At 43.3% G+C, this 14,919-nt stretch overlaps 1 protein-coding gene across 3 annotated transcripts in view; it reads right to left on the reverse strand.

Moving 5' to 3' along the window:
• Positions 1 to 14,659, reverse strand: part of LOC139631251 (cGMP-inhibited 3',5'-cyclic phosphodiesterase 3A-like) — a 71,992-nt gene extending 57,333 nt beyond the window's left edge. For all 3 annotated transcript variants that reach the window (XR_011693339.1, XM_071495320.1, XM_071495306.1), the window contains exon 1: positions 13,016 to 14,659. Coding sequence is in view for 2 of the 3 variants with exons in the window: in XM_071495320.1 (XP_071351421.1) it covers positions 13,016 to 13,948 (933 nt within the window). In the remaining variant the exon portion in view is untranslated. The remainder of the gene's footprint in view (positions 1 to 13,015) is intronic.
• Between the last annotated feature and the right edge of the window lie 260 nt (positions 14,660 to 14,919).

Here is a 14,919-nt window from a genome sequence, read left to right on the forward strand (position 1 = left end):
CATGTGACCTATAGTTGAATACATATAGCAGCTTTCACAAATAGCAGAGAGATAAAGAAGAGCCTATTGCTCTGTAACACGTCTAACAAACTGACAGAGCAGAAAGAAAAGCTTTATGTAATGTCTGAAAGTGCCAGAGTGATGGCAGAGAGGAGGAGGAGGAGATTGCCTCTGGCTGATGGGCAGGATGGAGCCAGTGGAGGAAAGTGAACTAGTGGTTCTCTCAGGCCGAACATCACCTTGTCTTCCCCACATCTGCCTTACATAACAGAAGCACTGAGGCTGAAAGACACACTGTAGAAGCTGCTTTCTACTCTTTTCGGACCAGTTTAGGGAAAACTCGCCAGGCACTTTATTAAGGTCGCAAATAATACCCGCTCATACAGATAGACTGTGGCATTCAAAGCATGATTGATTGGTATCAAAGGGCCCAGAACGTGCCAAGAAAACGGTCCCACACCACCAGCAGCAGGCTGGACTGTTGACACAAGGAAGGATGGATTCATGCTGTTGACATCAAATTCTGACCGCCTCAGCAGAAATCCAGATTCATCAGACCAGGCTACATTTTTCCAGTCTTTGTTGAGCCTGTGCCCACTGCAGCCTCAGGTTTCTGTCCTTGGCCTGGAACCCAACGTGGTCTTCTGCTGTTGTAGCCCATCCACCTCAAGGTTCGACGTGTTGTGCATACTGATATGTTTCTCTCCAGACCACAGTTGTAAAGAGTGGTTATCTGAGTTACTGTTGCTCCTCTGTCAACTCCAACCAGTCTGGCCATTCTCCTCTGATCACTCTTTTTCGTTTGTTTGTTTGGAAATCCCAGGAGATCTGCAGTTTCGGAAATACTCAAACCACCAACAATCATGCCACAGTCAAAAATCGCTGAGATCACAGTTTTTATCTCATTCTGATGTTTGATGTCAGCATCACCTGAAGCTCCTGACCTGTATATGCATGATTTTATGTATTTCACTGCTGCTGCCTGACTGGCTTATTGGACAACTGCATGAACAAGCAGGTGCACAGGTGTTTCTAATAGGTTTCTAGTAGGTGTATGACCTGAATGACCAACTAACACCCTCTCTCCCTTTTGTCATGCTTTACCTCTCCTGCCAGCGCACGAGCTGGCGACCACATCAGTTCACGCCTGTGCACAACCACAAACCCAAATGAGATCCGGCTAAAGTTCCTCCATCGTCAAATCTTTTTCTGTGGGTATTTTATTGGAAAATAAAGGCAAAGTAGAAAGTGTACAGAGTTGGTTTGTGTGTTTGTGTGTGTGTGTGTGTGTGTGTGTGTGTGTGTGTGTGTGTGTCTGTGTGCCTGCACACAGGCTCATCTGTGGAACATCTGCTCAACCAGCCCAAGGCTCCTCGCCTCCTGAGAAGTGGGTCACGTTTCCCAATGACGTCAAAAGTCCTTCTGCCTCTCCAGTTTGTGGAGCTTTGCCAAAACCACCACATGCCATTCCTCGTCCTTACAATGGAAACGCTCTCTCCAAAGCCTTGATGAATCACCTGCCAAACCTCACACAATTCTTAAATCTCAACACTGAAGTGGGCCTGACCATGACAGCGAGACACAAGGTGAAGGGTTGATTATCCTCAGAGGAAAAAAACACACGATAAAAAATGTCAACACGCATTTTAGCTCAAAAAGGGGGCCAATAAGTAAAGGTAAAGGAGATGGCCAGCATTACAGACAATGTCTGTAGAATTGCTTTTAAAAAGTAACGGATCTGCAATGTGGTATCAGTCATCACTGTGATCAGGATCTGAGGCTGATGAGCTGCCTTGAGTCTGAAGACCTGACACTAAAATCTTTCCACTGTTAGCAGGGAGAAGAGAAGAGAAGAGAAGAGAAGAGAAGAGAAGAGAAGAGAAGAGAAGAGAAGAGGTGTCTGCAGTAGATATGGAGATTTCATTTAAGCTGTCCAGTCCCGAAGGAGACAACACAGGGATCAGCGAGACTATGAATGGAACAGCGGCTAATGGAAAACATTATGGAGAGAGAGAGTGTGGAGAGAGAAACCTGAGGCAGCCCCAGGCACATAACTGTTAAAATAAAGGCTCAGTATGCCTATTCTAACCTCAATCACATTGTTGTGAATCCCATTTTCACTACAACACAGAGATACTTCCCAGAAATACCCAGGGCATGTGGCTATGTGTTATCTGTGTGGACGAAGGGCTGCGGATGGGGATTCATTTGAAGTTTTCTGGAACAATGCCATGTGTCTTATCAACGTGGCTCACATGTTGTCATGGCGTGTCCTTTCTCACTTCTTGTTTCCCAGGCAAAGACGTGACCTGAACCAGCGTCCATGGATCAGGGTTGCCTTGTGCTCCACAAAGTAATTAGCCCATTTGCTAGGCTACTGTGGGCAGAAAGGGGTGGTTGGACCCAACAGCCCACTATTTCCACTACACAAGACTTGTCTGACCACACACACACACACACACACGCACACACACACATGCATGGAGGAGCCTGCTGTTTGTACCAATCGATTGAGGCCGAGTATAAACGGATGTCACCTACACACGAACACGTCAACCCTGACATCGTTTAGTGTCTCCAGGCAATGCAGAGCATAGCAGCAACAAATCAATGAGATGTTGCTTGGGCAGTTTGCTGAACCGTGTGTGTCTGTGTGTGTATGTATTAGCAGGTTGTTACAGTGTATAGGGAAATAGAAGTGTAGCTGTGGAAGGGGTCAACACATTATGAACCTCCTCATGGACAAAAAGCCGAGGGCCTCAGTAGAGAGTTGGGAACATGGACTGAGGACAAGTCAGAGCTGCTGCCTTCGTCTAACAGCTGAGCACAGACTCACACTCCCAGGCTGAAAAATAAAGTGACTGGCTGAACTCCTCCAAGTGTGGGAATATCTCTGGGTCTTTTGAATGTCTTGTCCTCATCATGTACCTAACAAGTGACTGTCAACTTGAGACGACATTCACTTTAAAAATAGAATTAAATATTTACTATGCTTAGCACACTGAAGGGAAAAAAAGTTCCTCTAAACTTTTTTCTAATGTCCTACATTAATAAGTAATCAGACACAAACTTCCACATGCACAAAACTGTAATCTTTATCCCAGGAATGAGCCTGACAAATACAGATAAATGGTAAATGCTAGAATCACTGAGCAAAAAAGTTTTTTAACTATAAAAACAGCTGACTGTTGACTTCTTTCCCCATTTATTGCTATTTTTAATTGATAAAAATAACCCATTTCCTTGAGCTGACCATTAGTGGTCTCTGTTTGCAGAGTGGATTCAGAAATGTGACCAAAGTGGTGCAAAAATGGATCCACGCCGTTAAAATCAGCTTCATTACCAGCATTCCAACGGTGTGTCCATAAAAATGTAAATCATACAGACACTGTACACCATCATGCAAATTCAGCACAGGACTACACCTATACATTGCGCTTTTAATATCTGACTAATTGAAAGTGACTGTGTGAAAACAGAACTTAACCCAAACCCTAAGAATCTCGCCCATGGAAGGGGTGAAATAACCCGACTGACAGACAGACGTACAGACAGATTTTTTTTTCTCTAACATATTTAGAGAGTAAAACATAGCATTGAGCAGGGAACAGCAGAGGCCTTGTTGGCTGCAGGGACAGACAGGCTCATGGCGAGCCAGTGAGGCAGCGGGCTGAACGGACGGGGAGGGCTCACCAGGCAGAGGTTACAATAACACATTTCCTTGCGCCACGCCACGGAGCTAGACAGACATCCAGCTCACTGACTGAGCCTCATAACATTTAAGTCCAAAGGATATTATTCTAAAGTCAGATCTCTACCCGTGATACCGACGTTTATGCCAGGAATCTGATCAGTAATGAAAGTTCATGAAGGATAAAACGTGACAATGTTGAGTGTACAAGGAATATAGGTTAATACACTAACTCAAGTACTGTACTTACTGCAACTACATTCATTATTGGATACTTCATACTTCCACTCTACATTTCAGAGGGGATTATTATGCCTTTTACTCCACTACATTAAATCGAAAGCCTTAGCTACTGGTTACTTTGCTGACAAAGAATAGGATCAGTTTATAAAATATAATGTGTTTTGACAGATTAAACTGCCTTAGAGTAGATAAGTTGTAAAATGAGCCCAAACTTGACAAGATATAACATGAAAATGCTTCTTAAATATTTATGAATTAGAAATAATAACTGGAAAATATTATATAACGTACAGTATATACTATACAACTGTGACAGGGGCCTTGATGCTGCGTAACAAATACACTTGCTGGTAAAACTTCGGTACTTTAATAATATTTTGAATGCATGACCTTTAATTGAGTATTTTTACATTGCTCCTGTTACTTAAGTGAAGCAAATGATGTGTTGAAATCATGAGATTGTGATGTTTAGGAGAAAAAGATGTGCTGCATGAACAACATGAATGAAATGAAACATATGCAGTAGCATGTCTGGTTGTAGCCATATGTACCCAACCAGACAGAGGATTACTAAATACAACCATCCATCAGTGAAAACAGCCTCCTATGTCATGCTCCTGAAATATATAATCAATTAATAGCTGACTATGTTTGGATTTATTGGACAGCCTCAGTCAGAAGGGTTCAAAATGTTCCTGCTTGCTAAATGAATCATGGCAGCGGGCAGCAGCAGCAACTGCGGCCTGTTCTGTTTCTAACATGGACAGACTGGACCTGAGGGATTAGCTGCACTTCCTCTCTGAACCCGGACACCAATCAAAGGCCATGAGATCAATTTTTGGGGTACCGTTGTCCCAAATGTGCACATGCACACTCTGAGAGGGGAAATTAACAATTGTTTCTTCCATTTGACTACAGCTATTTGCGTCTGGGGCTGCAACCCCCCCCCCCCCCCCCCCAACTCTCCACTTCTACCTCTCTCTCACAAACACACATACACACTCTAGCACACACTTCCCGGGGCAATGTGAGAGTGTCTATTCATTCGGCAGAGGCCAGCTGCACACCTGGTGACAGCCCAGGATGGTGGTGTTGGCTCAGGTCAGGGTGTACGGGGAGAGGAGGGCCAGGAAGGGGAGGGCTGGGTGAATGGGCCCACAGGCCTGTCCTTCAGGGCCTGCTCAACCTGCACATTCCAGTTCATTCAGCAGCGGGGCAAGAGCAGGAATGTCCCCTCATGTAAGGGATCACTGTCTTAAATGTGGGCTCCTCGTGTGATTGAAAAGGGCCTTTAAGAGGATAAATAGAGATGAAAGCCAAACGTGTTGCATTCAGTTCCCCAAAGTGATGTGCTGCCGTACCGGATATGCACTGCTACCTATTAACCTGCCCATCCTTAAAAGAGAGAAAACATTGCTACAGCATTGCACACACAAGTGTTTGTTTTGCACAAAGAGCTGGGAATCGAACTGCAGTCCTTTTTGGTACAGACCTAAAACGTATCAAAAACTGTCATGAAAGTCAGCAATGGACGCTTCGGTAAATTCATAGTTTAGTAGTTCTTTGATGTTTCTGTTTTAAATTTTACCTAATGTGGACCGTATTGCATTCAGGGGAATCTCTTGTATGATTACTGGTGTTTAGACACTGGGGGGTGTGGCTTCTTTTGCAAAATAAAAAAAAGGGTTTGTCAGAAAACAAAGTTCATTTCTCTCAAAGTAAATTATCAACAAAAGTATCATATTGATATCAGTACTGACACTCTGTGTTTTAAAACTGTTGATTGCTGAAAGCTGGCACTGAATGTTTTGACCAGATATTTCATTTAGGCAAACCTCTTGTATTGCTGCGTATAGGTTGCACTAATGTGGAGGTGGAGTTACACAAACAAAATAACTTCTGATTCTCTTTATTTGGATGCTGGAACCACCAGTGATCAATCAGGCAACATACCCACTGTAAAAATTCTTCCACTAGCGCAGACATCATTTGGAGCTGGAATACACACTCAAGGTCACTAATGTTGCAACTTTTGTAGCAATTTCTTGTTTGTGTAGTTTGGTTGTCATGATGTGCAGTTTCTGTGTTATTCTGTATGTAATTGTTTTTCCAAAGCTGACTGCTGTCTATTTCGGTATTTGCGGCCTGCTGTCTGAACATGGGTCCTATCAAAGATTCCTATCAAAGTGCTGAATATTATTATTGGTTTTTAACCTTTTTCTTTAATAAAACTGCAATTGCTACTGTTAGTAAATTGTAAGTTACTGGCATTAATAGTAGTCAGAATTGTTTGTAGTACACAAAAGACACTTTCAAATGCCACACATCTGCACCTAGCCCCTGATGAAGGCCCAACCACCACAACAAAACTCTCTAGCACTGCCTGTAGCTGCATGTGGTTTCAACATTTGAGAAGTTTGGCTTCTGCAAAACAAAACATTTCTCAGAGAAATTATCAACAAATGTATTGCTATGGTAACAATACAGAAACTCAAGGTATCGTACTGGCTACATACATTTCAATTCATTTCAGTACCCAGTCCATTTCACACCATACACCTAACATATGCGCATATGGAAGTGTGTCCAGTTCTTCACACACATACACACACACACACACACACACACACACACACATCTCTCTCTAGCTACCTATCTTATTCTCACACACACAAACACACTCATGCATAAGCACACACATACTGTACGCATACACACATTTGTGCCAGGAACATTCTGTTCACCTCCATCGCTGAAATAGTCGGTCTCTTATGGTAACACAGAAAACTTGAGTGACATAATTACCTTAGTCTAGAACAGACAGCAGAAGAAAGTACAGCATGTAATCTACCCCTCAAAACGCACAAAAAAACCCATCCATAATTCACTTCAGATTCTACCATTCTATTCAAATAAGAGGCAGTTATTAGGATCCTGAGGTGTTAATATGTGTGCCGTGTGTCAGGACTGAAGGCCTGTGCCTGTCTAGCAGTTCCAGCTGCGTTGGGTTGTGTCTGTGGTTTGAGGCCCTCCGTGTTTCTCCGAGCGGATTCAACCTCTCAGCCTGCAGCAGCTGGCAGCCATCAAGCTGCTGGCAACACACACACACTCGCTTACATGCACACACATGCTCACACAGACGTCCTTCCATAATTTCCATGGTAATCAGTAGGGAGCCAGATCGTGGTCGTGCCAGGGGTAGGGAAGAGAAGGAAGAGGGGTACTACACTTAGTCCCGGACCTCTGGTTTGGTTGGCTTAGGTGATCAGAGACGCGGGGCAAGAATCAGGATATGAGCTGCTCTTGTTGCTGTAACTGAAGGTAATGAAAGAATTGGACACAGATGGGTGAACCATGTAATGTAGAGTTTAAAGGATAATTCCACTTTATTACAACTGGGGTCTTATTCATGTAGGTTGGTGATCATGGCTATTGGTGATAGTAAGATTGTTCTCACCCAGTTAATTTCTGAGAAAATGGCAACATCACCACAAAGAGTACAGACGTGGAAATAAGCAATAAGTCAGGTGATCATAAAGGTTTTAAAAGAATAGTTTTACATTTTGGGAAATGCACCTTTTCAGTTTCTTGCTGAGAGTTAAATGAAAAGATTGATACCAGTCTCATGTCTGAACGTTAAATATAAGGCTACAGCTAGCAGCCGAGTAGCTTAGCTTAGTTTAGCATACAGACTGGAAGCTGTGGGAAACAACTAACAGGCCGTGTCCACATTTAAAACAAATCCAGCAACCAGCAGAGTCAGAAATCAGGAGAGATCGGCTGGCTGTTTCCTCCCGTTTCTAGTCTTTATGATAAGCTAAGTTAATCAAGTAGCTTGAATGTCAACAAATATATTTCCCAAAATATTGAACTATTCCTTTAAACAAACCCCTGGTTATTCCGTCTTTCATAAAGAAGACAAAGGTAAATGGTAAAATTATGCCTCAAACTGTGTGTTGTAAACAATCACAGTTTACAGACGACTTCACAGTTCAGCTTTGACCTAGCATACTTTCCATATGCTATATATCCATATCCCTCCTTGTGCAATGAGGGATTATTGAAGAGGTGTAATTATACGCACGCCACATAAATGTGAGAGGCTACTGAAAAAGAGCATCAGTGTTTACATTTCAATCCCAATCACATCTTCAACACGTCAAAAAAAAAAAAAAAAAAAAAAAAAAGAAAATGATAACAATGCGGCTGGGATTGAAACATTGTCTTTTTGAAGACTCTTTTTGTGGATTGGAGTCAGTGTGCGGGCTTTATGTTTTCAATCAGGGATTATTAGCTGCATTTCAGCTGCTCACAGTTTTGGTTTTAACCCCAAATGAAGTAGTTTACAGAATCTGTTGGTTTGTTTACAACCTTGCTAGCTGTCTGATTTCTTGCCTCCTCCCTCAGACTTTATTGTAGTGATGTTGTTTCAAAATCTTAACAATTACTTTGGCGAGTACAATGTTATCATAACAGATCGAAATGATTGCCAAGACTATGGAAATAAAACCCAGGTTGTAATAAAGCCATGTAATAAAGTTGTACACAGCTGGGAGCTGGTTATCGCAGAACTGTGCAGAACTTGTCAGTTTGGTGAGACAAAAAAAAATGGGCAAGGGGCTGCTGTTTATGCTGCCACAGGACAAAACTCAGTGTAATGTGGCTTCACGCTGGGTAGCCAACATGGCAGAGGTAACACATACAAATCTGGAGCACAAGCCTGCTCAGAGTTGCTACACTGCATCAGTCAAACGCAAGACTCTTCCACCGTTCAGGGGGGTAAGAGTAAGCCTGCTGTTTTGCCTGGCTACTAAACAAAACCTCGAATGACCTACTTTCATTCCTACCCCAATTCCTCCACCCCTCGCCTTCTCACACACACGCACAGCGCAGCTAATACACTGGGACTGAATGAGGATTGAAAGTGTGAAGTGGATCGCCCAATCACAAGACACACAACCCCATGCTGATATCAGCTTCCTTTCCAAATGCAGCGGGAGGCTTTCAATGAGACCGTTTCTAACCCAGAAGCCAGTCCAGGCAAAAGAAAAAAAAAAAAACGCATCATATCCCACAAGGCTATGTGTTTAGAATACAAACAAGCTGTTTGGGATGAGAGTGCGCAGTAGCCCAGTGGTAAATCACTGCCCTACAGGCTATCAACAACCTCCACCATGCAAAACACAATTCAATTATGGACGGTGCAGCAAAAATAGAGTACCAGGAAACATTTACAACAGCAACAGTAATTGTGTTTGGATCCCATTCCACAGGAAGTCATTATCATAGATTTCAAGAATATCTTTATCATCCAAGTTAAGAAAGAATTTCCTCCTCTGGTTGGGATAATATTTGTGTTGGTGTCAGTGAAAGGACAGAGAGCAGAACGCTGTGGAGCGGGGTGGAGTCACCGACAGATGGGGGAGGCACTTCCAACACCTCGCAGAGAGAATCGTCTGAAAAGCAGAGGCGACCCACTGATGTCCACTCCCCTCCCTGTCCAACTTTTTGAGCTCAGGTAGAGTTTAACTGAAAAGACTCGAAGTCTGCTGGCAACATGGCAGACTGCTTTCCTCTGCTTGTGAGGAGAGAAAGTTCCATGACAGCGCTGATGTCTGCAGCAGGAGAGACTTGGACTCAAATTTCCTTACACGCTGTGAAAAGCGATCCACACCACAAGTCCACACCTCTTCCTCCAGTTCAATATCCCGGCTGAAATACAGAAGACCGGCCTGTCATTCTGTATTAACCCGAGAAGCAGAACTATCCCGCAGAGGCCCCCTGCTAACCGCTATCAGATCAGCTGATAATGACTTTCTTTTATTACGCCCATGATGGGGAGGATGACCCCAGCGTTGAGAAATCCACCTACTTAGTGAGCTGATAGATGCTGGCAGCCAATTTGTAATCAAAAGGAGGGCAAATGGCTGTTTATTAAATCTACAGTTGTGCAGATTGAAGCATAGCCTAGGAGCATGGCTTTGGCAGAGTGGCAAAGGGCAACATGGCAGCTTTAAAGCTTGTGAGTTCTCTTTGCACTATTTATTTTCTGAATAAACAGTTTTGACACAGTGACTATCACTCTGAAGGTCTGTTATATAAGACTCTAAGATCTACTGAGAAAAACAGTTAAGCATCAACTGCAGTCCTCCATCCAACCTGACACTATTCTTCAAACACTTCATCGCACAGCACTAATGTAAACATTGTCGGGTCAACAAAGTGCAGATCCACTCTTTGCCACACCTCTCCTACTGCTTCCTTAAAAGATCGTAACTCTATTACACACAGCAGAAAGCGCAGGAGTGTGAAAACATCTCTCAGCCTCTTGTGCAGTAAACCTATGTGAGTTCCTCCAGGCAGAGTCAGTTCAGCACTTCATGCTGTCGGGCATCTCCCCTGCTCCTGTCACCGTGTGGTGGTTGCATTGTGGCCCCCGGAACGAGTGTCTGACCCCCCTTAGGGAGGCCAGAGCCCCGTGTGAGCAAGGTGATGACTAGTGTGGGTCAGCATGGGCTTGTTTACACATTACAGACCACACAGACAAGACACGGTTAAGACAGCATATGTACGCCATGTGTGTCTCAATTACAGGCAGGCCATGACTGGTCAACTGCTTAGCGCGACTGCCAGAGATGAGCAGGAAAGACAGACTCTGTCTCCGTCAGAGAAAATCTATTATATCCTTAATGTAACTTTTACAAACTATCAGGACAGACTGCGCACTGCTGTCTCAATGCACCACAACAGAAACAGAGGTAGAGAGTAACAGAGACCTGGCTGAGGTGTCAGGGCAGAGACAAGGGAAATGTTTGCATCTTTGCATGATATTGTCTACTTGGTCTGGTCCTTTCCATTCTGCTCAGTTTTTATTGGGACATCACTGCAAGAAAAAATTTCCAAAGCAGACCGCAATGTGTTTATTGCCATCGTAGCATCAAGCTGTTAACGACTAATGTCTTGATTTTAGGGCTGTTTTTATTGTTCTCTAACTAACTCCATCTTGAATCCTGTATAGTAATGGAGTCTGAATCTAAATGTAATGGTGTCCGCCCTCCTCTGTCTTTTACACGTTGGGTGTCTTTGAAATAAAGCATTGCTTTAGCTGAAGTGATTTTATTACAGCTTGGTTGTGTAATGCCTATATCCACGCTCACTAAAATGCAAATGTTAGCGTGTGAAGCTGAAAAAACAGACTTTGTTCTGTTATTTGTACTTTCACCTATTTACCGTTTCCATATGTTTTTAATGCACAATGATAACGTGAGATCATAGATGGAAGGTATAACTTCATTATTTATGCAAAAAAAGATATAAACAGGATATACTGAATGCATGGTTTTCTTTATATATGTGAAAAAAATATTTGCAAGACTGAAAAAGTTAATTTTTCTTTCCATGTCTGCAACATTGCTTTTTAAAACACAGTGTGAAAATATCTGTAAACATGCTTGTTTATAGCCAAACACTAACTATTCAATAACTGAACTATATATCTAGCCGTTTTCCAGCTCATCACTCATTCGAAAACAAAGATACATTCTCAGTCTCCTACTGCAGCAGAGCAACGACTGAATATCAAATTAATAAAGATTGACACTCGAATAAGCTTCAGCTGAGACATCAAACCCAAATCAGTGTAAACTGTAAAATATAAGAGTCTTTTCATATCCAGTTTGTGCATGAGTGTGTGAATGTATGTGTGTCTGTGTGTGTGTGTGTGTGTGTGTGAGAGAGAGACCACAAAAAAAAACAAACAAGCACACGACAACGCTAACTAGCCCTGAGAGCCGAGGGCATCTTTCAAGTGGCTGGGCCGACAGTGCAGCCTCTCATCTCCCAACCTGACCACACTCACAGGTCACAACGAGAGCTTTGATCACTGCAAAAATCTGTTTCCCATTCACATGCTCAGCATGCTCATTGATTTTCCATAAGGAGGGCTGAGGAGCTGAGATGAGTTTGGTTGAGTGAAGCCTCCCATCTCCTCTTAACACAGGTATGCATGTGTAGCAGTATCAGAGGAGGTTTAAAAGCCAGAGCTGCTAAATTCCTGGGGTTCAAGGAACAACAAGCCCAGATGAGCGATGTGGAACAAGTGGCATTAAAGCCCAAGACAGAAAGATAAAAATGCATTTGTCAGTTTTGTGGCAGAGGCTCAGAGATCATCTGGGGTAAATGTTTGACATAAATAACTAGAGATGAGATGAATCACTGTCATCGTATCCTCAGCTTCCCTTTCTCATCAGCACTTGAAAGCACTGTTTCTAAAATAGCATCCATTTAGCACCAAAATACCTAATTTGGTTCTTGACAGAAGACAGTTGCATTTGCATCTATACTGTATAATAAAAAGATCACCTTGCTATGATGGATATGAGGTTTTCTGAGGGAATAATTTGGCTTTACTGATCATTTTAGAAGAAGAGAACATAGAGTGGGGTCCAAAAGTCTGAGACCACTTTCCCATTCACTTGAAAGAGTATCATTTTTTATTAAAAAAAAAAAATCTTGAGGCATTAGATAAACAATGTTAATGTGAATGATAAATTGGAAAAAAAATATTGTAAATTGTTATAATTTGCATATTTTCCTGCCAGTGGCTGCAAATTGGTTCAGATATCAGTCCAAAAATGATCTGTGCAAATCAGAGCAATAACAACTGATCAAGATCAAAGCACAACCAAGCAGAGTGTAATATGCACACTGCAACCTAAAAAACAATCACCACGTGTAAACACACAATAATAATAATAATAATAATAATAATAATAATAATAATAATAGTAATAATAATGATGATGTTGTGTAGGTGACTCACCATACATATCACCTACAGGACATTTTTAAAAGCTTTGTAGCCTTCAATATTCATAACACTGTTTAACAGTAATAATATTAATAATATAATGATAATAATAATCCAAAAATAATACTGAATATTCTAATAGTCCAACAATCCTCATTTTATTAGCACTGCACTCTCTCTCCTTCTTCTCTTCGCCTCAAACATTAAACTCGTAATTGAAAGAAGAAAACAAGCCAGAAATAGAGAAGTTGAATGGGACAGAAACTTCTTACCTGGTCCCTCTGGATGCATGGCAGAGAGGTCCGGCGATGTGACTTACTGTTGGACTGACTGTGTGCCATGTCTGACGCTATCACAGAACTGGACCTCCTGCGCCTTTTAAATACAGGGATCTCTTCCCTGGCTCCAGTCACGGGGGTGCAGCCCTCCTTGTGTCTCCCTTGGTTGGGAAGGAGCTTGTCAGCATACCTCGCCAGCAGGATGCCCAGCACTCCAACCAGGTACGCTACGTACGGTCTCCACGTAGCCCTGACTTTGTGCAGGGAGAAGAGTGAAATAGTCCTGATTATGCTGATGAAAACGATCACAGATATGCCCTGATTAAGCCGTGCTACCATGAGTGCGCCGGTGGCCACGCAGACGAGCACGACCACTGCCGCTGTCGTGAATGAAAACAGCTGCTCATCTGTCCCGTCCAGGAGAGACCACGCCGCTGCTTCGCCCAGGTGGCACACGGTTAGGAGGGATAGGGCGGTCTGGATTAGAACCCCACAGCGGATTAAGTACACACCGACCCAAAAGAAGGCACATACGAGGGTAAACAATGGTGAAACCACACTCCAGCAAGTTTGTAACAGCTCCGCCGCGCAGCCTGTAACGAAGTGAAAGGGAGACGGTGAATGCGAGAGTCTGTTGTCAGCGCTGCTGCTGCTGCTGCTGCTGCTGCTGGCTTCAGCTCTCCAGTCTGCACATTTGACCAGCAGAGCGAGAAAAACCGAAAGCGACCCCACACACACCGCACTCCGGAGTCTCTGGGAACTCCATATTTTTGTGAACATTAGCCTCACCCACGACTCGTAGTCTCGGTCACGGCACAGTGGGATGACACATGTTTTCACATAACCATTGCGATCCAGTGCGCTGAAGCTTTTTTCATGAGTGCTGCTCTGCGCACAGGTACTGTCAGTTTCTGCAGTCATCGCCATCACTCATGGCAGATATGAAGTATGAGGAAGTCTATAATGCATCTATACCAGTGTGGTCGTGGGACGTGAGTTAGTGACAAAACAAACATCATTTATTGTAGGCATAAAGAGAAAGCACAGCGAATACGCACAGATGCGTCTCCATTTACGCATGGAGATGTGCTGCCACTGAACGATTTCTCTTTGTTTTTCCAGGTGCGATTTGAGACACTGTTGCCCGAAACAGCATGAAGAGAGCCCGACTGACAGAGTAGCTCAGATATTACACAGATCTAGGGCATTTGCCTCTCTGCACACACGCGTCCTGCTTTGCCCTCCTTTGTGGCGCGCCGACTCTTTGACTTCTGCTGTCATTCTCTTCGCTTTGTGGCTCCACGGCCCGGTCCGTGCAGCAGCAGCAGCAGTCTTTGCAAAACATCCGTGAACGTTCCGCGATGAACCGTGCTCTCTGTGTCCTTTGTCCGGCCACTTCCCGATCTCTCCTGAAACCGCAGAGGCTCCCGTTACTTTCGAGGATAAACGCTGCTGAGGAATTTAAGATGTTTGAGTGAGAGTCCGGCAGGTTATTGCTCGGCTTGTTGGAGGGACAAATCCGGAGTGTTTGTCACCAGCTCTCCAACCAGCCGTGAGTCCTCAGCTAATTCACACCCCCGAGTTCCGACTCCACACAGGGAGCAAGATATTGCAGCAGCAGTGAAACCCCTAATTCCTTCCTCAGCCAGCCCAGCAGGCGTTGTCCTCTCTAGATCTGACTTATGTTTAGATTTTTGCTCTCATCAAAATTTTGAATTTGAATTTATTCTTAGTTTTATTTTTTGTTTAAGCTGTAACAAATTCTATTCTATATAATGAAGCTGACCTATATTTTCCTAGTAAGTTTCTCCCTGACTGGAATAAACATTTCACTCCATGCTTTATCTCAGTTTGTGCATTTTTTTTTTTGTGCATGATTTGTGGTTTTGGTGTAACAT

This window comes from Trachinotus anak, unplaced genomic scaffold, assembly GCF_046630095.1.
Source record: "Trachinotus anak isolate AG129_WGS33_773 ecotype Australia unplaced genomic scaffold, CSIRO_AGI_Tana_v1 ptg000002l, whole genome shotgun sequence".
Lineage (NCBI taxonomy): Eukaryota > Metazoa > Chordata > Actinopteri > Carangiformes > Carangidae > Trachinotus > Trachinotus anak.